Source organism: Rattus norvegicus, chromosome X, assembly GCF_021556685.1.
Source record: "Rattus norvegicus strain SHRSP/BbbUtx chromosome X, alternate assembly SHRSP_T2T, whole genome shotgun sequence".
Lineage (NCBI taxonomy): Eukaryota > Metazoa > Chordata > Mammalia > Rodentia > Muridae > Rattus > Rattus norvegicus.
Window position 1 is genome coordinate 85,395,561 of NC_141554.1, and position 24,228 is coordinate 85,419,788.

General features: G+C 37.3%; 1 protein-coding gene across 2 annotated transcripts in view; it reads left to right on the plus strand.

The window, feature by feature from the left end:
* Tex16 (testis expressed gene 16) overlaps positions 1-24,228 on the plus strand; it is a 373,047-nt gene that overhangs the window by 342,416 nt on the left and 6,403 nt on the right. Inside the window, 4 exon segments of one of the 2 annotated variants that reach the window (NM_001417288.1) lie at positions 386-450; positions 1,729-1,829; positions 20,487-20,643; positions 20,980-21,441. In NM_001417288.1, coding sequence (NP_001404217.1) covers positions 386-450; positions 1,729-1,829; positions 20,487-20,643; positions 20,980-21,441 — 785 coding nt within the window. 2 annotated transcript variants of the gene reach the window in all.

A 24,228-nucleotide genomic window follows, 5' to 3' on the forward strand; every position in this document is an offset into this window, starting at 1 on the left:
CTAACTCACTGTGAAAATTTGGCCATAAATATAATTATTGTTATATCAGCCATTTATTTCCTTATTGATAACGTAGCTTAGAAGATTTGACTTTCAATCATGCAGCTTTCTCTTATACTTAAAGATGCTTCTTTTATAATTACTGTACTTACCTTACATTATGATCTTCATTTGTTTTTATTCTAGTTGTTACTATATTATTATTGTTATTATTAGCAGTAGAAGTAGTATCATTAAAGGCATAATTGACATTTGATGTGAAGGCTTTTTCCTTTTAAATTTTAATGTTTCAATGATAATAACAACAGTTTTTAAATCTTGTAATATTATACTCAATACTTATTAGCTCTTCTACTAACTAATGCTCTCCCCTTTTATTTTTCAGTTGGGTTTGTCAGACAATACAGTTAGCATTTGGTTCCTCCTTCGGAGATATAGCTGCTAATGCAGGTAATTATTCCACAGTTCCAAATATTTATGACATTTAAAATGCAGAAATAGGCCAGGCAGTGGCAGGCATAACATTAATCCCAGCAAGGCATAGGTGGATCTCTAAGTTCAAGGACAGCATGGCCATGTGAGTGCCAGGGCTATGCAGAAAAACCCTGTCTTGAATATTTTAAAAAATGGTTTAAGTATAAATTTATCATTATTATAGCTTTCAAAACATTATACCATTTGAAGTTGCCCAGAAATTTTGCTATAATGTATTTATCAAATACAAAACAGTTACATTCAAATATTATTACTTTCTTGAATGCCACATAAGAACAAATAAATGTCTGATGTCTTTGCTAATGATTTCATGATCATGAATATAGTGTATAATCATGTCTGTGCCCTTTTGTAATACTTAATATAATTATATTCTTTCTAGATAAAAATTTGAGAACAGGAAAAAGTACCTGGAGATACTTGTTCCTTTCAAATTGAGTAAATATTATTTGATCACTTTCAGTCATAGAATCACTTAAAATTTCCTTGAGATCAATGAAACTAATAATTTTATAAAATATTGTAATGTACTTTTTCAATAATTTTTAAAATTCACTCATGTAATCTGATCTAGAAATTAAAAGAAAAAGAATGAAGGTTGGAAAGGCTAATGGGGGAAGTAAATGCATTTCTAATCCTTTGCATATTCATCAAGAAGAAATTTAAAATTACTTACAAAATTGTAATATTTGTTGATAATAAGTTACACTAAACTTTTATTGCAGAATTAGAGCATTATTATTTCAGGCTTAGAGCAGAGTTCATTAATAGGAGTGAATAAAAAATGCTTAGAGTTATTTATAATAGTTAATTTTTTTAGAGGGCTATTCTCCCAACACACAGAAACACACACATACTCAATACTGAAGCGTGGGAAAGCACAATCTCTTCCAACTATACTCACTTGCTACTCACTACTGCTTGCATTGTTGAGTTCAATTCAATTGTCTTAAAATAGCACCAGCAAGCAATATCATCATATAGTTAAAAACTCTGGCTACAGCAAAAGCAATAGCAATTAAAATATCAAGGGTAGTTGAATACAGCGGCCAGTGTACACACTAAATAGGCTATGTGATAGAAGGGAAGACAATAACAATGTTTATTTTCAAATGTGTTATATTGCCATTGTTCAATATCTAGTATATAGATAATATTACTACAAAATTTGTGAGATTCCAACTTTACTGTTTATAAGAGTCTTCCAATTCAGAGGGCCATGTTTTATTACAGAATACAGACTTGCAAGTGCTTCAACTTACGCAAAATGTCTTGTGGACTTGAAGAGAAACTTCCCTGTGATTTGGTGTAACTACTGCCAAGAAGCAACTACCGTAAGTAATATCACTATTTATATACTCATCAATAGCAGTCAAATGCACTGAACTCATACTTTATAGTCAGCAGTGTAAAAAACTATATTTGTGTCATAATTCAGAGATTATGTATAAAACATCCTTAGTGTGAAATATGAATTTCTTTCTAATACTACAAGAATTCATAGAGAAAAAATAACAAAGTAAAGTGCCTTCACTTTTGTGTCCTGGTTAATTAACAATGGTCTAATAGTTGGGCCATTTAAGATACAGATTTTTATTATTTGACTATTAAAAGGATGGTGTCAAGCTAAGTTGAGTATAGCAAATATACTTTCACATAATAAAGTTCTTATTATAACATTTCTTTTTAGTTTACAAAACAATTTCAGAAGTCTTATAGTTTCAAGTACGTTTCTTTTTTATTTTCTTGATGACTTTTTACTTTGCGTGAGTGCATGTGTGCGTGCGTGCATGCGTGTGTGTGTGTTTGTACATACTCCACAGTGTTTGTATTGACATCAGAGAATAATTTCTACCATGTGAGTTCCAGAACTATAGGTCGTTAGGCTTGGTGTCATGTACCTTTCCATACTGAGCCATCTCTGGAGCCCTTCCTTCACAGTTGGTATACAATACAGAATTTAGAGGGAACAACTACAGTAAGCTAGGTACAGGAGCTCATGACTATAATCCCACCATTTGGAAAGTGGAAGCAGGAGGATTGCCATAAGTTCACCCTGGGATACATGGTAAGTTCCAGGTTAGCTGGGATATATTGTAAGACCATGGAATGAGAGAGAGTGTGGGGAGAGAGAAAGGAAGGGGGGAAGTAGGGAGACAGATGGAGGTAGGCAAGCAAGAAAGAAGAAAAGAGAGAGAAAGGAAGGAAGGCAAAACAGAAGGAAAGAGGGAAGGGGATAGAAGAGTGAAATAAAGAGAAGGAAGGAAGGAAAGAAGTGAAGGAAGAAAGAAATAGGGGGTGAGGGGAAAAAGAAATGAATGAATGAATGAATGAATGAATGAATGAGTTAATTGTGAATAGATGGCACTATCAAAACAGCATTGAGCTATAACCCCAAATAATTGGTTCAAGTCCACAGCAACAGCAATTGTGCAACTCACCATGGGTGGGTCTTCCCACTTCGATTAACCTAATAAAGATCATCTCACCCACAGGCAGCTGCAGAGACCCACCTCCCACCTGATTATAGATTTAACCAAATTGACAGTTGATATTAGTACAAATACAAACCTTTAGATTATAACCTTCCTTCACTGTTCTAGACATATTACTCAGTGGTTAAGAACACTTATTACTCTTGCAGAGGACCTGGCTCAGTTCACAACACACACTTGCTGGTTCACAACCATTTGTTAATCTATTTCCAGGGCATTCAATACTCCCTTCTGGCTTTCACAGGCAGCAGGCATATAAATATACATATGCATACACATAAAATTTCCTAATATAAAATACAACCCAACTTTAAAAGTCTCCAGTCTTTTAACAATTACAACAGTTTAAAAATACCTAATTGATATCTCACCTTAGACACAAAGCAAACTTTTAACTATAAGCTTTATATGAAAAAAAAGTCACATTCCTCCAATGTACAATGGCACAGAATAAAAAAAAAAAACAAAACAAAACAAGAAAGCTCAGCACTTCAAATATCAAGTCCCATAGCTCCATGCCAGGCATATGGACCATATAATGAAATTGGCTGGGGTACAAAGAGCTTAAGCAACCCTGTGACTCTAGATCTGCTACAGCCTCTCTTTCAGTCTAGCTCTACACCATTCCCCAGCTTTCCTTAACAGACAGACATCCATCCCACGGTCCTATAAGATACAGTATCCTGAGTTCTCTATTGCAACTTAAGTTTCACCTTTATAGAATCACACAATGGCTTCTCAGAGACTACTACTTGGAAGAATTTCAATATTGCCACATGTTGATCCTTTCAGTCCTTTATCTCCCAATTCCTGCAACTATGTAGATGTTGTTGCCAAGTTATTCTTCGCCCTTGAGATGCAGGCTAGTCTCCTTGAGCCAGAGCTTCTCTGTGCTGACCTTGGGAAAACAATTCCTTATGCCTTTGATGAGCAAGACACCCCTTCAATTCAGGCTTTCCTTCTTTAAATGAATTCGACTCTTCACAAGATGGAACCTCCCTTGATACGGATTTTGTCCTCAGGATACCTTTCCTATTGTCTCAGTTTATCATAGAATGTTTCTCTTTGATGGTTCCTATCTCTTTAACATTAAAGTTGCTTTCTTGTACCAGCCTGAAGGTTTGATGGATTAAAATTTCTTCTGCCAAACAAATTCATTTATTATATTCAAATGTAACTTCATTGAACTTCTTAAGATTAGAGAAGAATGAAACCAGATATTTTCCCAAATTATCACATGAATAAGCTAAACTTTGATGGAGTCCTTGTTCTCTTCTGAAACTTTGTGAGCAGGGCCTTCACTGGCCATACTTCTCTCAGCATTTTTTGTCTTTCAAGATCCCATTACAATGTTCCATTAAGCTCTACTAATATCATTCCAAGGGCCTTCAAACCCTTCCACATGGTTCCCAAAAACTAGTTTAAAAAGGATAGGGACAACAGAATTATGTCAGCAGTACCTCCATTTCTGATATCAATAACCTGTCTTAATCGCTCTTCCTGTTGGTTTAATGAAAGTACCCTGACCACCACTAAAAACAATAAAAACAAAACCTTGGGGAAAAGGCTCACAATTCAAGTTTACTCTCCACTGTGCTGTGGAACCCACAACAGCAGAAACTTGACACAGCTTGTCACATCACATCTCTTCACGTCTCTAATCACAAAGCAGAAAGGGATGAATATGTGCGCTCAGCTCACAGTCCAAAATCCTATCCCAGGAAATAGTGTCATCCTCAGTTGATGGTTGACCTTTCCACTTCAGTTAACCCAAGAAACCACCCATAGGGATGCCCAGAGACCAACCTTTCAGGTGATTTTAGACTTTCTCAAGTTTACAATTGATAATAACCATCTTAATAACCAAACAGGAGACTCAAATAAACAAAGGAGGGGAAGATTCAGCAAGGAACCAGAAATGCTGGGAGAAAAAAGGAAAAAATTCACAAAATGAATCAATTAACCAAATTAAAAAAACCTATCTGCACTAGTCAGGATTCTCTAGAGAAATATAACTGGGGTTGGGGATTTAGCTCAGTGGTAGAGCGCTTGCCTACGAAGCGCAAGGCCCTGGGTTCGGTCCCCAGCTCTGAAAAAAAGAACAAAAAAAAAAAAAAGAAATATAACTGGTGGAATGGATATGTATGTATGTATGTATGTATGTATTTGTATATATATGTATGCATAGATGCATGCATGTATGTGTGTGTATGTGTGTATGTGCACATGTATGTTATATTGTAGGTGTGTGTGTGTGTGTGTGTGTGCGGGTGCATGGGTATATTGTAAAAAGGATTTATTACAGTGGCTTACAGGCTGTTATCCAGCTAAAATTACTGTCTGGCAATGAAAAGTCCAAAAATCTAGAAGTTGTTCAGTTCACATGACTAGATTTCTCAGCTGTTCTTCAGTATACAACAGAAACCAGAAGTAGGCTCTAATGCCAGTAAAAATAAATTAACTTGCCAACAAGAATGATGGAAAACAGGCAAAGAGCAAAAACTTCCTATTATATAGGGTACCAAAAAAATGTATGGCCCAGATTAAAGGTGGATCTTCCCACCTCGAAAGATCTGGAGAAAAAAAAATCACTTCAAGTGATTAGGAAAACATCCCTCATAAGTGTACCTAATCGAGATTCGGTCTTAGCTAATTCAAGATATAGCCAAATTGACAACCAAGAACAGTCATCCCACCAGCAAAACCCCCATTAACAGATAAGATCAAGGGACAAATAATGAATTTTAATGGAGGACAATATCAAGACAATATACACACATATAAAGAAAACAATTAAATATGACCAAAACTTCCAAAAATTCTGACATACATTCCAGAGACTGAATCTAAGAATCCATAGGCTAGAAGTATCTGAGTTAAGAGTTTTTGGACAACTTAGTCAGTGAACTATACCAGAGAATTTCACAAATCTAGAGAACAAAATAAATATCTAAGTATTTAAACCCCCAAATAAACATGATTAGAGAAGCTACTCCATAGCATATACTCTATAGCATATCATAGCATAGTCGAGATGTCAAAACTACAGTGTAAAGACATAGAACTTGAAGCTATTAGTGAAAAGTGCCAGTTCATACAGGCAGAGACATCAGTAACCATAAAATAAGGAACAATGATACATTTCAAGACCTGAACATAAATAATTGTCAACAAAGACAATTATACCCGTCAAAGTTATCTATTAAAATTGATGGAGTGGTTGGGGATTTAGCTCAGTGGTAGAGCGCTTGCCTAGCAAGCGCAAGGCCCTGGGTTCGGTCCCCAGCTCCGAAAAAAAAGAAAAAAGAGAAAAAGAAAAAAGAAAAAAAATTGATGGAGAAATAAGAATATTTCAATACTGGCTTAAGTTATGCTAATCCATGACCCGCACACAGAATTGAATACAATTCATGAAAGCAATGGGTGAGAGAAATGAACCAGGAAGAAATTAATCATGATCAAAACAGCAAATTAGCAAACATCCAATAGTACCAGGACAGGATGAAAAGCCTACCAATAAACCACCCAACTTGAACAGCCAGCAAAAGCATTTATAATAGCAAACACTTCTCAACAATAAATAGTCTTGAATGAAAATGGCCTCAACTCACCAAATAAAAACACAGAAGTAAATGGATTATAATAAGTTTCTGCTATCCTTTGTCTAAAAAACAAAACAAAACACATAAACAGGAAAAATGTATAAAAATCAGTCTAACAAACAAATGAAAGTTACAAATTAGAATAATAGTTTTCATATATCATAATGTAGACTTCAACCCCAAGGGATATAACTACTGTAAATGTTTATGTACCAAGTCTCAAGAGTCCCTAATTTCATTAAAATATCCCTTTTCATTCCTCTGTCCCTCCCTCCCTCCCTCACTGTGGTTGCTTTCTCTGCCTACCAAGTGGGACTGAAGTGTCCTCACTTGGGCCCTTCAGCTTGTTGACCTTTTTGAGTTCTGTGGACTGTATCTTGGCTATTCTGTACTTTTTTTGGCTAACATCTACTTATTAGTGAGAACATACCATGCATGTCCTTTACATACCATGCATGTCCTTTTGAGTCTGTGTTACTTCACTCAGGATGACATGTACTAGTTCCATCCATTTGCCTGCAAAACTCAGGATGTCCTCATTCTTAATAGCTGAATAGTATTCCATTGTGTAAATGAACCACATTTTCTGTATCCATTCCTCTGTTGTTGGACATCTGGGTTGTTTCCAACTTCTGGCCATCACAAATGAGGCTGTAAGAACATAGTGGAACATGTGAACCTGTGGCATGGTGAAGCATCTTTGGGGTATATTTCCAAGAGTGGTATTGCTGGATCTTTAGGTAGGTCTATTTCCAATTTTCTGAGGAACCTCCAGACTGATTTCCAAAGTGGTTGTAGCACTTTGCAATCTCACAGCAATGGAAGAGTGTTCCTCTTTCTCCACATCCTCACCAACATGTATTATCACATGAGGTTTTGATCTTAGCCCTTCTGACTAGTGTATGGTGAAATCGAAGGGTGATTTTGATTTGCATTTCTAAGGACTTTGATCATTTCTTTACGTGCTTCTGAGCCACTCAAGATTCCTCTGTTGTGAATTCTCAGTTTAGTTCTATGCCCCGTTTTCTTTGATTGGGTTGTTTGGTTTTTTGTTTGTTTGTTTGTTTTGTCTTGTTTTGTTTTGTTTTTTTTTGAGGTGGGGGGGTAGCTTCTTGAGTTTTTTATATATTTTGGGTATTAGCCTTCTATCAGATGTGGAGTTAGTGAAGATTTTTTTCCCAATCTGTAGGTTGCCAATTTGTCTTATTAACTATATCCTTTGCTGTACAGAGGCTTTCTTCTTGTTTCATGAGGTCCCAGTTATAAATTCTTGATCTTAAAGCATGAGCCATTGGAGTTCTGTTTAGAAAATTTCCTCCTGTGCCAATGAATTCAAGGCTCTTCTCCACTTTCTCTTCTATTAGTTTGAGTGTATCTGGTTTTATGTTGAGGTTCTTGATCCACTTGGACTTGAGCTTTGTACATAGTGACAAATGTGGTCTATTTTCATTTTCTACATACAGACAGCCAGTTAGACCAGTACCATTTATTGAAGATGCTTTCATTTTCATTGTATATTTTGTGTCTCTCTGAGTGTATCTTTCTCTGTTTATCTCACTGTCTTTCTCTGTGTCCTTCCTTCTCTCCCTTCCTCGCTAACTGTTTCTCTCTTAAATCGTCTCTATTTCCTGTGCTGTTCTCAAGTGAGTTGGATGTATCCTAGCTCTGACTCATTCTGTCAAGTCTTTCTCTGATTCATCACATTGTCTGCTCCTCAATTAGATCCTACTCTCTTTTTTTTTCTGGGTGATAAGTTGTCAATGCCTATCAATATTCTTTTTTAATAATTTTTTTCTTGGATATTTTATGTATTTACATTTAAAATGTTATCCCCTTTCCACACCTCTCACTTTCAAACATTCCTGCTTCATTATACAAGCTAACCTTTTCTTCATTGCTTGGAATTGAAGGTGTGTATAATGGGCATGTTTGTGTTTGAGCCGGATCATACTATAATCCAGAGCTTGTCTGCATTTGGGCCAGATCGAATCTTTGGATGCAATCCCTTATCAGAGCAGCCATGTTGCTGGATTAAAATTTCTCTACAGGTATCCACCACTTTTAGCTCTTAAAATACTCTTCCCCCTCTTTTTCAAATATTCCTGAGCCTTGGGGATAGGACTAAAACCCATTCAGGGCTGAGCATACCACATTCTCTTATTTTCTGGACTTTGACCACTTAAGGACTCTCTGTGTTAATGTTCATTGAAACACAGAAAACTGTATATGTGTATATTTGTGTGTACATATTATATTATATAAATATAATATACATATTATAAAGAAAGCCTTAACAAATGCAAAAAATAAAATAATTCCTTGCCTCTTATCAAACCACAATGGAATTAAACTTAAAATAAATTGTAAGATTAACCTCAGAAATTATAAAATACTTGGAGACCAAATAATATACTACAGAAGAAATTAAAAGGGGAGTTTAAAGAAATCATAAAATCAAATGAAGATGAGAACACAGTCTATCATAATCTCTGGCATGCTGCCAACATAGTTCTAAGAAGAAAGATTAACATTATAAGTGTTCACATTTTACAAAAGACAAAAGACCTCAAATAAATGACCTAGTGATAGAACTCAAGGCTCTAGAGAAATAAAAAGTCAAGCAGTGTTGGTCCTATGGAAAGATTTAGAAGACTGGCAAGCCAAACCAAATATATAGAGAAAAGCCCAAATTAATAAAATTAGAGATGAAAGGGGAGTTATTACAATATAATCTGATTAACATAAACATAAAACATCTCAAAAAATTACTGACCAATTTACTTCAAAATTGAGTTAAAAAGGTGATACATCTTGACAAAGTTAGTTTCACCCAAAATATAAAAATGCACAAATCAATAAATATAATGCAACATATTAATTGTTATGAAATAGAAATCATTTAATCTTCTTAATTGAGAAGAGGCATTTGAAAATTCTCAATATGCCTTCATGATAAAAGCCCTGAATAAACTACAACATATTTCAGCATAAAAGCTGTATATAATAAACCTATAGTTCACATTATATTATAACAGGAAAAATTAAAAGCATTTCAATCGAAATCCAGATTGATATGAAGTGCTCCTACTCTCCATTTTGATTCAATATAGAGATTAAAATCTTAGCTAGAGAAATTAAAACAAAACATAGATGTAAAGCAGACACTGTTGGGAAGGAAGATGTTAGACTATCCCTATTTACAGAAAACGTGATACTATTAAAAGACCCAAGGACTCAACAATAAACAAGATCTGTAATGTTAAAGGACACACACTAAACATACAAAAATCAGTAGATTTTATACATGCCAATAACAAACATTAAGAATGAAATTTGGAAGCTCCCGGAAAGGGCAGCGCAGATCTTCCTGGTTGCTGCCGCCGCGGAGAGCTCGTAGGCAGCACCCCACGAGCAAACTTGAGCCTCGGGACCGCAGGTAAGACCAACTTTTCTGCTGCAAGAGACCTGCCTGGTGAACTCAGGACACACAGAGGCAAAATTCCTCTAGGACTGGGCATTTCCGGTGGCTAGCGGGAGTCCCAGACCCGCGGATCCCTGCCCACAGCAGCTCTCTGCTCCCAAACCCCGTGGCAGAGAGACCTCACTGCCTGGTCAGGTGGGCACTCCTGAGGATGCAGAGCGGAAGAGACCACCAACACTGCCCACCCATGCCCACATCCCTGGCCAAAGAGGAAACTGTATACGGCCTCTGGGTTCCCGTAGAGGAGGGCCCAGGAGCAGCAGGTCCGCTGCTTCTGAGACACCGCCAGAACCTGAAGGGACCAACCGGATAAACAGTTCTCTGCACCCAAATCCCATGGGAGGGAGAGCTAAACCTTCAGAGAGGCAGACACGCCTGGGAAACCAGAAGAGACTGCACTCTGCACACATCTCTGACGCCAGAGGAAAACACCAAACGCCATCTGGAACCCTGGTGCACGGAAGCTCCCGGAAAGGGCGGCACAGATCTTCCTGGTTGCTGCAGCCTCAGAGAGCTCATAAGCAACACCCCACGAGCAAACTTGAGCCTCGGGACCACAGGTAAGACTAACTTTTCTACTGCAAGCGACCTGCCTGGTGAACTCAAGACACAGGCCGACAGGAACAGCTGAAGACCTGTGGATAGGAAAAACTACATGCCCGAAAGCAGAATACTCTGTCCCCAAAACTGGCTCAAAGAAAACAGGAAAACAAGTCTACAGCACTCCTGACACACAGGCTTATAGGACAGTCTAGCCACTGTCAGAAATAGCAGAACAAAGTAACACTAGAGATAATCTGATGTCGAGAGGCAAGCGCAGGAACCCAAGCAACAGAAACCAAGACTACATGGCATCATCGAAGCCCAATTCTCCCACCAAAGCAAACACGGAATATCCAAACACACCAGAAAAGCAAGATCTAGTTTCAAAATCATATTTGATTGTGATGCTGGAGGACTTCAAGAAAGACATGAAGAACTCCCTTAGAGAAACACAGGAAAACATTAATAAATAAGTAGAAGCCTACAGAGAGGAATCACAGAAATCCCTGAAAGAATTCTTGGAAAACATAAATAAACAAGTAGAAGCCCATAGAGAGGAGTCACAAAAATCCCTGAAAGAATTCCAGGAAAACACAATCAAACAGTTGAAGGAATTAAAAATGGAAATAGAAGCAATCAAGAAAGAACACATGGAAACAACCCTGGATATAGAAAAGCAAAAGAAGAGACAAGGAGCTGTAGATACGAGCTTCACCAACAGAATACAAGAGATGGAAGAGAGAATCTCAGGAGCAGAAGATTCCATAGAAATCCTCGACTCAACTGTCAAAGATAATGTAAAACGGAAAAAGCTACTGATCCAAAACATACAGGAAATCCAGGACTCAATGAGAAGATCAAACCTAAGGATAATAGGTATAGAAGAGAGTGAAGACTCCCAGCTCAAAGGACCAGTAAATATCTTCAACAAAATCATAGAAGAAAACTTCCCTAACCTACAAAAAGAGATACCCATAGGCATACAAGAAGCCTACAGAACTCCAAATAGATTGGACCAGAAAAGAAACACCTACTGTCACATAATAGTCAAAACACCAAACGCACAAAATAAAGAAAGAATACTAAAAGCAGTAAGGGGAAAAGGTCAAGTAACATATAAAGGCAGACCAATCAGAATCACACCAGACTTTTCGCCAGAAACTATGAAAGCCAGAAGATCCTGGACTGATGTCATACAGACCCTAAGAGAACACAAATGCCAGCCCAGGTTACTGTATCCTGCAAAACTCTCAATTAACATAGATGGAGAAACCAAGATATTCCATGACAAAACCAAATTTACACAATATCTTTCTACAAATCCAGCACTAGAAAGGATAATAAATGGTAAAGCCCAACATAAGGAGGCAAGCTATACCCTAGAAGAAGCGAGAAACTAATCGTCTTGGCAACAAAACAAAGAGAATGAAAGCACACAAACATAACCTCATATCCAAATATGAATATAACGGGAAGCAATAATCACTATTCCTTAATATCTCTCAACATCAATGGCCTCAACTCCCCAATAAAAAGACATAGATTAACAAACTGGATACGCAACGAGGACCCTGCATTCTGCTGCCTACAGGAAACACACCTCAGAGACAAAGACAGACATTACCTCAGAGTGAAAGGCTGGAAAACATTTTTCCAAGCAAATGGTCAGAAGAAGCAAGCTGGAGTAGACATTCTAATATCACATAAAATCAATTTTCAACTAAAATTCATCAGAAAAGATAAGTAAGGACACTTCATATTCATCAAAGGAAAAATCCACCAAGATGAACTCTCAATCCTAAATATCTATGCCCCAAATACAAGGGCACCTACATACGTAAAAGAAACCTTACTAAAGCTCAAAATACACATTGTACCTCACACAATAATAGTAGGAGATTTCAACACCCCACTCTCATCAATGGACAGATCATGGAAACAGAAATTAAACAGAGACATAGACAGACTAAGAGAAGTCATGAGCCAAATGGACTTAACAAATATTTATAGAACATTCTATCCTAAAGCAAAAGGATATACCTTCTTCTCAGCTCTTCATGGTACTTTCTCCAAAATTGACCATATAATTGGTCAAAAAACGGGCCTCAACAAGTACAGAAAGATAGAAATAGTCCCATGCGTGCTATCAGACCACCACGGCCTAAAACTGGTCTTCAATAAAAATAAGGGAAGAATGCCCACATATACGTGGAAATTGAAAAATGCTCTACTCAATGATAACCTGGTCAAGGAAGAAATAAAGAAAGAAATTAAAGACTTCTTAGAATTTAATGAAAATGAAGGCACAACATACCCATACTTGTGGGACACAATGAAAGCTGTGCTAAGAGGAAAACTCATAGCGCTGAGTGCCTGCAGAAAGAAACAGGAAAGATCATATGTCAGCAGCTTGACAGCACACCTAAAAGCTCTAGAACAAAAAGAAGCAAATACACCCAGGAGGAGTAGAAGGCAGGAAATAATCAAACTCAGAGCTGAAATCAACCAAGTAGAAACAAAAAGGACCATAGAATCAACAGAACCAAAAGTTGGTTCTTTGAGAAAATCAACAAGATAGATAAACCCTTAGCCAGACTGATGAGAGGACACAGAGTGTGTGTCCAAATTAACAAAATCAGAAATGAAAAGGGAGACATAACTACAGATTCAGAGGAAATTCAAAAAATCATCAGATCTTACTATAAAAGCCTATATTCAACAAAACTTGAAAATCTGCAGGAAATGGACAATTTCCTAGACAGATACCAAGTACCGATGTTGAATCAGGAACAGATAAACCATTTAAACAACCCCATAACTCCTAAGGAAATAGAAGCAGTCATTAAAGGTCTCCCAACCAAAAAGAGCCCAGGTCCAGATTGGTTTAGTGCAGAATTCTATCAGACCTTCATAGAAGACCTCATACCAATATTATCCAAACTATTCCACAAAATTGAAACAGATGGAGCACTACCAAATTCCTTCTATGAAGCCACAGTTACTCTTATACCTAAACCACAAAAAGAACCAACAAAGAAAGAGAACTTCAGACCAATTTCCCTTATGAATATCAACGCAAAAATACTCAATAAAATTCTGGCAAACCGAATCCAAGAGCACATCAAAACAATCATCCACCATGATCAAGTAGGCTTCATCCCAGGCATGCAGTGATGGTTTAATAAATGGAAAACCATCAATGTGATCCATTATATAAACAAACTGAAAGAACAAAACACATGATAATTTCATTAGATGCTGGGAAAGCATTTGACAAAATTCAACACCCCTTCATGTTAAAAGTCCCGGAAATAATAGGAATTCAAGGCCCATACCTAAACATAGTAAAAGCCATATACAGCAAACCAGTTGCTAACATTAAACTAAATGGAGAGAAACTTGAAGCAATCCCACTAAAATCAGGGACTAGACAAGGCTGCCCACTCTCTCCCTACTTATTCAATATAGTTCTTGAAGTTCTAGCCAGAGCAATCAGACAACAAAAGTAGGTGAAGGGGATATAGATCGGCAAAGAAGAAGTCAAAATATCACTATTTACAGATGATATGATAGTATATTTAAGTGATACCGAAATTTCCACCAGAGAACTACTAAAGCTGATAAACAACTTCAGCAAAGTGGCTGGGTATAAAATTAACTCAAATAAATCAGTAGCCTTTCTCTAGACAAAAGAGAAACAAGCCGAGAAAGAAATTAGGGAAACGACATCCTTCAAAATAGATCCCAATAATATAAAGTACCTCGGTGTGACTTTAACCAAGCAACTAAAAGATTTGTACAATAAGAACTTCAAGACTCTGAAGAAAGAAATTGAAGAAGACCACAGAAGATGGAAAGATCTCCCATGCTCATGGATTGGCAGGATTAATATAGTAAAAACGGCCATTTTACCAAAAGCGATCTACAGATTCAATGCAATCCCCATCAAAATACCAATCCAATTCTTCAAAGAGTTAGACAGAACAATTTGCAAATTCATCTGGAATAACAAAAAACCCAGGATAGCTAAAACTGTCCTCAACAATAAAAGGACTTCAGGGGGAATCACTATTCCTGAACTCAAGCAGTATTACAGAGCAATAGTGATAAAAACTGCAAGGTATTGGTACAGAGACAGACAGATAGACCAATGGAACAGAATTGAAGACCCAGAAATGAACCCACACACCTATGGGCACTTGATTTTTGACAAAGGAGCCAAAACCATCAAATGGAAAAAAGATAGCATTTTCAGCAAATGGTGCTGGTCCAACTGGAGGTCAACATGTAGAAGAATGCAGATTGACCCATGCTTATCACCCTGTACAAAGCTTAAGTCCAAGTGGATCAAGGACCTCCACATCAAACCAGACACACTCAAACTAATAGAAGAAAAACTAGGGAAGCATCTGGAACACATGGGCACTGGAAAACATTTCCTGAACAAAACACCAATGGCTTATGCTCTAAGATCAAGAATCGACAAATGGGATCACATAAAACTGCAAAGCTTCTGTAAGGCAAAGGACACTGTGGTTAGGACAAAACGGCAACCAACAGATTGGGAAAAGACCTTTACCAATCCTACAACAGATAGAGGCCTTATATCCAAAATATACAAAGAACTCAAGAAGTTAGACCGCAGGACGACAAATAACCCTATTAAAAAATGGGGTTCAGAGCTAAACAAAGAATTCACAGCTGAGGAATGCCGAATGGCTGAGAAACACCTAAAGAAATGTTCAACATCTTTAGTCATAAGGGAAATGCAAATCAAAACCACCCTGAGGTTTCACCTCACACCAGTGAGAATGGCTAAGATCAAAAACTCAGGTGACAGCAGATGCTGGCGAGGATGTGGAGAAAGAGGAACACTCCTCCATTGTTGGTGGGATTGCCGACTGGTACAACCATTCTGGAAATCAGTCTGGAGGTTCCTCAGAAAATTGGACATTGAACTGCCTGAGGATCCAGCTATACCTCTCTTGGGCATATACCCACAAGATGCCCCAACATATAAAAAAGACACGTGCTCCACTATGTTCATAGCAGCCTTATTTATAATAGCCAGAAGCTGGAAAGAACCCAGATGCCCTTCAACAGAGGAATGGATCCAGAAAATGTGGTACATCTACACAATGGAATATTACTCAGCTATCAAAAACAATGACTTTATGAAATTCATAGGCAAATGGATGGAATTGGAAAATATCATCCTGAGTGAGGTAACACAATCACAGAAAAACACACATGGTATGCACTCATTGATAAGTGGCTATTAGCTCAAATGCTTGAATTACCCTAGATGCCTAGAGCACATGAAACTCAAGACAGATGATCAAAATATGAATGCTTCACTCCTTCTTTAAAAGGGGAACAAGAATACCCTTGGCAGGGAATAGAGAGGCAAAGATTAAAACAGACAGAGAAGGAACACCCATTCAGAGCCTGTCCCACATGTGGCCCATACATAAACAGCCATCCAATTAGACAAGATGGATGAAGCAAAGAAGTGCAGGCCGATAGGAGCTGGATGTAGATCGCTCCTGAGAGACACAGCCAGAATTCAGCAAATACAGAGGCAAATGCCAAGAGCAAACCACTGAACTTTATGAGAATAGGACCCCCGTTGAAGGAATCAGAGAAAGAACTGGAAGAGCTTGAAGGGGCTTGAGACCCCATATGTACAACAATGCCAAGCAACCAGAGCTTCCAGGGACTAAGCCACTACCTAAAGACTATATGTGGACTGACCCTGGACTCTGACCTCATAGGTAGCAATGAATATCCTAGTAAGAGCACCAGTGGAAGGGGAAGCCCTGAGTCCTGCTAAGACTGAACCCCCAGTGAACGTGATTGTTGAGGGGAGGGCGGCAATGGGGGAGGATGGGAAGGGGAACACCCACACAGAAGGGCAGGAGGAGGGATTAGGGGGATGTTTGCCCGGAAACCGGAAAGGGAATAACACTCGAAATGTATATAAGAAATACTCAAGTTAATAATAATAAAAAAAATGAAATTTGGAAAAACTTTCCATTCATAATAGAACTAAAAATAAACAAAAATCAAACTAATGAATAAGGTAAAAGACCTCTACAAGGAAATTTTAAGATGCTGAAAAGTTTTTGAGGATTTTATATAGTGGACTTTCTACATTCCTGGATTGAAGTAATTAATATTTTAAAAATGATTATACTATCAAAAGTAAGCTGTAGACTCAGTGCAATCCCATTCAAAATTTCAATGACATCCTTCACAAAACTAAAAAAGAAAGGAATCTTAAAATTCATATGGAAACACAAAATGCAATATAGAGACAAAAAATTGAAGCAAAAAAGGCACAGTCAGAATTATAAGATGACCTGTCCTCAAAATATATGTCAGAAATAGAGTGACACAGAAAGCATGGTAATATTAAAAAAAGCAGTGTAGACCAATGCAACATCATAGGTAATCCCAAAGTATATCTATATAACCATGTACATCTAATTATTCACAGACATATCAAAACATTACTGAAAAAAGGTGTCTTATTCAGTAAATAGTAGCAGCAAAACTGAACACCCAACTACAAAAAATTAAGTTAAATCAACCCTGGAAAATCCAAAATGGATCAAAATCCTTAATTTGAACTTGGAAATACTGAAACTGTTGATGTGAGACATAAGGCAATCCTTGAGACATAGGTACAGCAACAGCTTTCTGACTAGAGCCGCAATAACACACTAAATAGACTCAAGAATTGACAGGATTACACAAAATTTAAAACCTGCACAGCAAAAGAATTTTTCAACAGAATAGAGAGAAATGGTATGGAATGGGAGAAGGTCTTCACCAGGTATAGCTCAGACAAGGAACTAATATGTAGAATGTATGACCTGGCAGTCACTAAATCAGCCAATGAACACCTGAGGCAGTTCTCAAAATTAGAAACACAAATGGCCAATAAATACTCCAGAATATTCTATACCCTATACCCTGAACTATAGTGGAATTTAACAATAAAAATACTTTGAAACTCTATCTCACCCAAATTATAGTGGCTATTATCAAGAAACAAAAATAATCACAAATGCTGGTAAGGATATGTGTGCCTGAGAGGAATCATTATTTACAACTGATGGCAGTATAAACCAGGAAAGTCTTCTAAAATTGCATTTAATTTAGTTTTTTTCCAAAATATAGCTTAATATGTAACAATTGTATAGAAACACTTATATTGTTTTAGAACTATCACATGTAAATATCCTGGGAGAAAGTGTTTCTAATCAAATAACAAAGAGCTCTTCATATTAACACCCCAATTAACAAAATAGGAAAATTATCACATACACGCATGATTTATTCAAAACTAAATTAGTAAATACTACAGAGTTTGAAGATGAAAAAATTAACTCCTATTCATGTTATTAATACAGCAAGTAACTGATAAATGCTAGCTACAAGTTTTCGATATAATACTTTGTCTTCAATGTCACTCTTTTCTTTGATTTCGTTTATACAACTACATATGGTGGAAGGTAGAGAAAAAACTAAAAGGCCAGTAGCCTCATCATCAAATGTTACCCAGAGATAGTGAATGTGATGAACTTTACCATAGATTGCTTGGGTGTGTGCAAGTGTGTATCTGCTTTGCTTTTTCTTGTTTTTTTTCTTGTTTTTTTTTTTTTATTAGAATGCAATATGAAGTAGTTGCCAGGCAAGTCAATTAATACTAACTCTGTGAGAATGAGTATTTGAAGCTCCTTTAACTCTATTTCATCTCCTTCAGTGTTTGCTAGGTCCTGAGGTTCCACCATGATCCTACATTTTTGATTTGTAAAGCTGGAGGAGACAGTGATGTTGGGACAGGGAAAATGAACACACAAGAAGCCCACTATTTCAATTCAGCCACTCACATTGAACAAATGACCAGAAATTACTCCAAGCCTTTGGCTAATTTCTAGACTTTTGAAAGTTCATTCTTATTTTTCTGCCAGGTTTTTTTCAGTGCTAAATTTATTAGAAGAACTTTTATATACAGTAGAAAGAGTTTATTGAGGACTTATAATTTCAGAAGATAAGTCCATGGTAGGAAATATGGCAGCAGGCAAGCAAGCATGGCACTGGAGCAGTAGCTTAGAGCTTGCATTTAATCCGCAAGCATGAGGCAGAGAGATAATCAGGAATGGAGCCAGGAATGGCCTCAATGCCCACCCCTAGTAATGTACCTCCTGCAACAAGGCCACACCTCCAGATTCTTCCCCAATAGGAGTAAAAACACACAAATGGCTCATAAGACTATACTAAAACAAATGGTGCTCATTGGTTGGAGAGATGGCTCAGCAGTCCATCAAAATTGCTGTTCTTCTAAAGAATTCAACTCTGTCCCCCACCACTCATATAGGGCGCTCACAACCACCTACAACTCCAGCTCTAGGGTATCTGACACTTATTTTCTGGCTGCCATACACAAGTGGCACATGCGAGAGAGAGAAAGAGAGAGAGAGAGAGAGAGAGAGAGAGAGAGAGAGAGAGAGAGAGAGAGAGAGTTAGTTTAATAATTTGGAAGAACTTTTATGTCTTTTTTCTACCACTTTTGCTGATGTCTTAGGATTTTTCCCAGAGGTTTTAAAAATATTCCAGGATTATATAATGGCGATAGGTCAAAGATCAAAGTACAGAGTTTAAAAGTGGTTATCATATGCAAAAGTAGATGTTTAGTATAAATTTATTTTTCATATATCATTATATATTATGATGTTAACAAACATATCAGTATATGACAGCCACTAAAAATATAGTTTGCTATACTCACACACCTCAAGAGAGGTGATATTAGGTAGGAGACACACTGAAAACACCAAAATCAGTAATAACACACCAAGGAAAACAGATGCTTGAAATTTTTTCTGTGGATTCAGGAACTTAGGAGCTGTCTCTAGTTGCCCAATGCCTGTCCCTAAAATAGCTATTCATGTGATAGTGGCCTGGAGACTGAGGCGATTGAAAGTATGGACTGTAGCTTGGTTGACTTGCATTTGAAAAGTACTCTCAAAGACAACTTGTTTACTGTCTCTAAGAACTAGCCACCTTGAGGGGTCAGTACCGTCAAGATAAGCAATATAACAATTATATTTCTAAACCAGTAATAAATAATAGCAATATATTTATAAACCAGAAAAATGATTCATCAAGTAAATGCTCTTATCACACATCCCTAATAAACTGAGTTTGACCCCCAGTACTCTTAAAAAAATGCCAGATATGGTTGCTTGCTCCTGTAATTCCAGCACTTTTGTGCACATATCTAAGGAACATAAAGAATAAGAAAGATTGCCTCAGAAACAAAAGAGGAAGGAGAGAACTGATTTACAGGAAGTTTTATCTGTTCTCCACACAGCTGCTATGGCCTGAATGTTCTTGCGCTCACGCGCGCGCGCACACACACACACACACACACACACACACACACAGATGCAACATGGAAAGCACGTGGACATACATACAAAAATAGAAACAACCATTTTAAATCATTTCTAGGAACATTTAAATGAGTTCTACTACATATTAGGAAGTTAGATTTATAAATTATTTTCCAAACTATTAGCCATAGATAATGTATGTTTTCAGAGGATAGCAAAGAGTTTTTGATTAGGTTATTAGAAAATAAACTTGGAAAACACTAGACTAAAATAATCTATGCCTGAAAGAAATAGTTCACTTTAGTGGAAATCTTTCATATTTCTCACTTTGGAGTAATTAATGCATGTCTGTAGTGTCTTTGTTAGTATTATTCTGTCCTTATAATAAAAGATATATTAGAATCAAGAATATTATTCAAAATGTTTACATAATAAACTGTACCTTTGAACTTGAATTTTCTTTCAGATTGTTTCTGTGAATCCAAACTTCGAATACAGACGCACTCAAAATATTTCTGATGAGTTCATTTATTTCCGTCCTATTAATGCGGAAAATCAGGAAAGGGCCAGAAAACAAAAACAACAGAATCCATCTTTGGCCTCCCAGCAGCCCACCCCTGAAGGTATCCATCAGAGGGACTTGGGGCTTATGAATCAGGTGGTGACAGTTACCACCCCCCCACCAGCTAAGGAGTTAGAAAGCGCTGCCCTTGTAAAACCAAAAACTTCAGGGCTTCTTCGCTTAGAGAAAATACCAGTTAAGTCTACATGGGTCCTAGAATTTCAACGCTTAGACGTTACAGGAATTGCCAGTCCAGAGGAAAGGGGGAAAGGCACCGCAATACTTGTTGCGGGTGTTCCTGGAAAGGAAGAGCTAGATGATACAGAAATTCCAACTTTGCACTTCACTGGGTTTGTACACCTGGAAGTGTTAATAAATAAATGTTCACCATCCTCAGAATACAGTCGCCCAGGAACCCCAGGAAATCTGTGGATGGAATCTCCAGAAAATGCAGAGTCCCCAGGAAGTGATGATATGGAAGTAGCGAGAAGCATGTATCCTTTTAGAGAAAGATCCATCTTTCGGCGTTCCTGGGCAGAGCTCTTAGAGGCACCACTAAACAGTGAGGGGCTCCATATTCTCCAAACTGTTCACAATGAAGAAAACACAGATATGGGTTGGAACAAACTAACACCACAGGAAGAGAGTCAAGGAATTCCCTATCCCAAGGATCAGCATTTCCAGGCTTTGCAAGGCCCTTTCCCCTTGTTGCCCGAGCGCCCTAAGCTCCAGAGGCAGCGTAGTAGAAGCTTACCAAGATACAGTGAAGTCAGAGGCCAGTATTTAAATACACCTGAATTCAAAGCAAACGCAGAAGAAACTCTCTTCTTCACTGGTGATCGTAGTTTACTAACAGAAGGTAAGATTTTTCTTTTTTGTTTATTGGGTATTCTTTTTTTTTTTAATGACAATCTGATATGTAGACTTTAATGGTTTTTGTATTAATTACATATAACAAGGCAAAATACAAAGGGTTTCATTACTAGTCATCTTGTATGGCAAGTGAGGTATTTTATAACTTTTTATTGGATATTTTTTATTTATATTTCAAATGTTATTCCCTTCCCCACACCCAACCACCCACCATAAGTACATATTCTTTTTTTAAATTAGATATATTACTTTACTTACATTTCAAATGTTATTCCATTTCCCGGTTTCCTGTCCATAAACCCCCATCCCTTCTCCCTCCTCCATACGGGTTTTCCCCCATCCATCCCCCTTACAACCCCCCCATATTCCCCTGCACTGGGGGTGTCCAACCTTGGCAGGACCAAGGGCTTCCCTTTTCCCTGATGCTCCAACAAGGCTATTCTCTGCTACATATGCAGTTGGAGCCGAGGGTCAGTCCATGTATAGTTTTTGGGTAGTAGTTTAGTCCCTGGAAGCTCTGGTTGGTTGGCATTGTTGTTCTTATAGGGTTGCAAGCTCCTTCAGCTCTTTCAATCCTTCCTCTAATTCCCCCCCAAGGGGGTCCAGTTCTCAGTTCAGTGGTTTGCTGCTAGCATTGACCTCTGTATTGCACATGCTCTGGATGTGTCTCTCAGGAGAGATCTATATTCGGTCCCTTTCAGCATGCATTTTTTAACTTCATCAATCTTATCGAGTATTGGTGGCTATATATATTATTTATTTACATTTCAATTTTTGTACTGTTATTGAATATTTTTATTTACATTTCAAATGTTATTCCCTTTCCCGGTTTCTTGGCCATAAGCCCCCCTATCCCCTCCCCCTCCCCCTTCTTCTATAAGGGTGCTCCCCCTCCCCAACCACACACCCCCGACATTCCCCTACACTGGGGGTTCAGCCTTGGCAGAACCAAGGGTTTCTTCTTCCATTGGTGCCCAACAAGACCATACTGTGCTACATATGCAACTGGAGCCACGGGTCTGTACATGTGCACTCTTTGGATGGTGGTTTAGTCCCTGGGAGCTCTTGTTGGTTGCTATTATTGTTCTTATGGGGATGCAAGCCCTGGATGCTAGCAGTAAACCATTGAACTGAGGACAGAGTCCCCGTTGGAGGAATTAGAGAAAGGAATGAAGATTTTTTTCTTAAGTTGCTTTCACTATGTTTGTAACTTAAATAAATTTTTTCATATAAGTAGACTTTCACTAGTAAATCAACTTATATTCCACCTACATTATCTGTTTATTTCTATATCATAAACCATTTTTATGATGGCATTAATTACTGTTCTATAAATTTAACCATTATATTCACATTTGTTGATTAAAGCCTAATGCTAAGTTGGTTTAATTCAATCACACACCTAATCATGGTGTGTGTGTGTGTGTGTGTGTGTGTGTGTGTGTGTGTGTGTGTGTGTGTGTGTGTGTGTGGCGGGAGGAGGCAGGCATTTTAGACTATACAAACTTTTTAAGACTTCAAATTTGGAATTAAAGTTCACCTTTTAAAAAGAACCTAAAAGCATGAGAAAATGACTAATCTTTACTCATTCTGTCTTAACCATAGATTCAGGGGGCAAAACCCCTAACACATTCATTCGCTAATAATTAAGTAGTAGATAAGAACAAAGAATGAACAAATGGACATTGCTAAGCAAACTGGTAAAAAAACAAACAAATATTTCCTCTTCTATTTGAGCACCTATTGACAAGAGAGGATGACTCAGCAAATCAACAACTAATTTCTTAACCCATAGTTGACTAAAAGTAATATTAACATAACTTATAACATTTTAAATACTAGATTAAAATTTACTACTAATTATATAATAACCCTTTTGAATTATCATCATATCTATGTAAGCCTATCCAAAAATGATCCTATACATGCTGGATAGTATTAGGAGTTTTCATGCCTAACTTCTCTTAGAAACCAAATTCTTGAAAATTATGCCCAATAGAAATATTTCTTTAAAAGTAGCATCACCAAACTACTAAAGATGGTTTCAATGAAAAGTCTGAAATCTAACCCAAAGTTTATTTGGAAATCAAAATTTAGCCCATTCTGTAATATTTCTATGTGGGACTCTAAGAAGTTAGTTATCAAATGAAGAAATTAGGATTTATTCTAAGGTCAGTTCAGATAACATTATCCTTTGAAAGGTAAAGTTGATTCAAACTTATTCTTAAATTGAAAATCCTTAAGAGTGCTAGAAGGTTAGCAGCAAGACACTGCTTAGTCAGTAAAGAGCTTGCTTTACAAGTTTGATTTTAAAGTTCAGATTGAAAAGAAAAGATATTTAATAGTGTGTGTTTGTTATCCTAGAAATGAAGTTTGCTGGTAGCCTCCCTGGACAATTTAGGAAATTCCAGGCCAGGGAGAGACTGCCTCAAAAAATTTTTAAAAAAAATGAAAAAATGAGCAACTCCTGATGAATAAGACTCTAGGTTGTTTTATGGCCTTCATGTTCACTTGTACACAGGTGCATGTGCGCGCACACACACACATACACACCACTGAAGAAATAAATTAATTAATAAATTAATTCCTGAGTGTGTCTAGTTTTCATGGTTACCCCTTATCTAATTTCTTGTTCGCATTAAATTCCTAATTGCATTAATTTTTCATACTACCAAAGAAATAAAATGGCATACTAAAAACCTTCATTCCTAAAAGCCCTTCAGCCTGTAGCTCCTTTCTCACTATACTCTAGTTCCTCCTCTTTCACCACCTC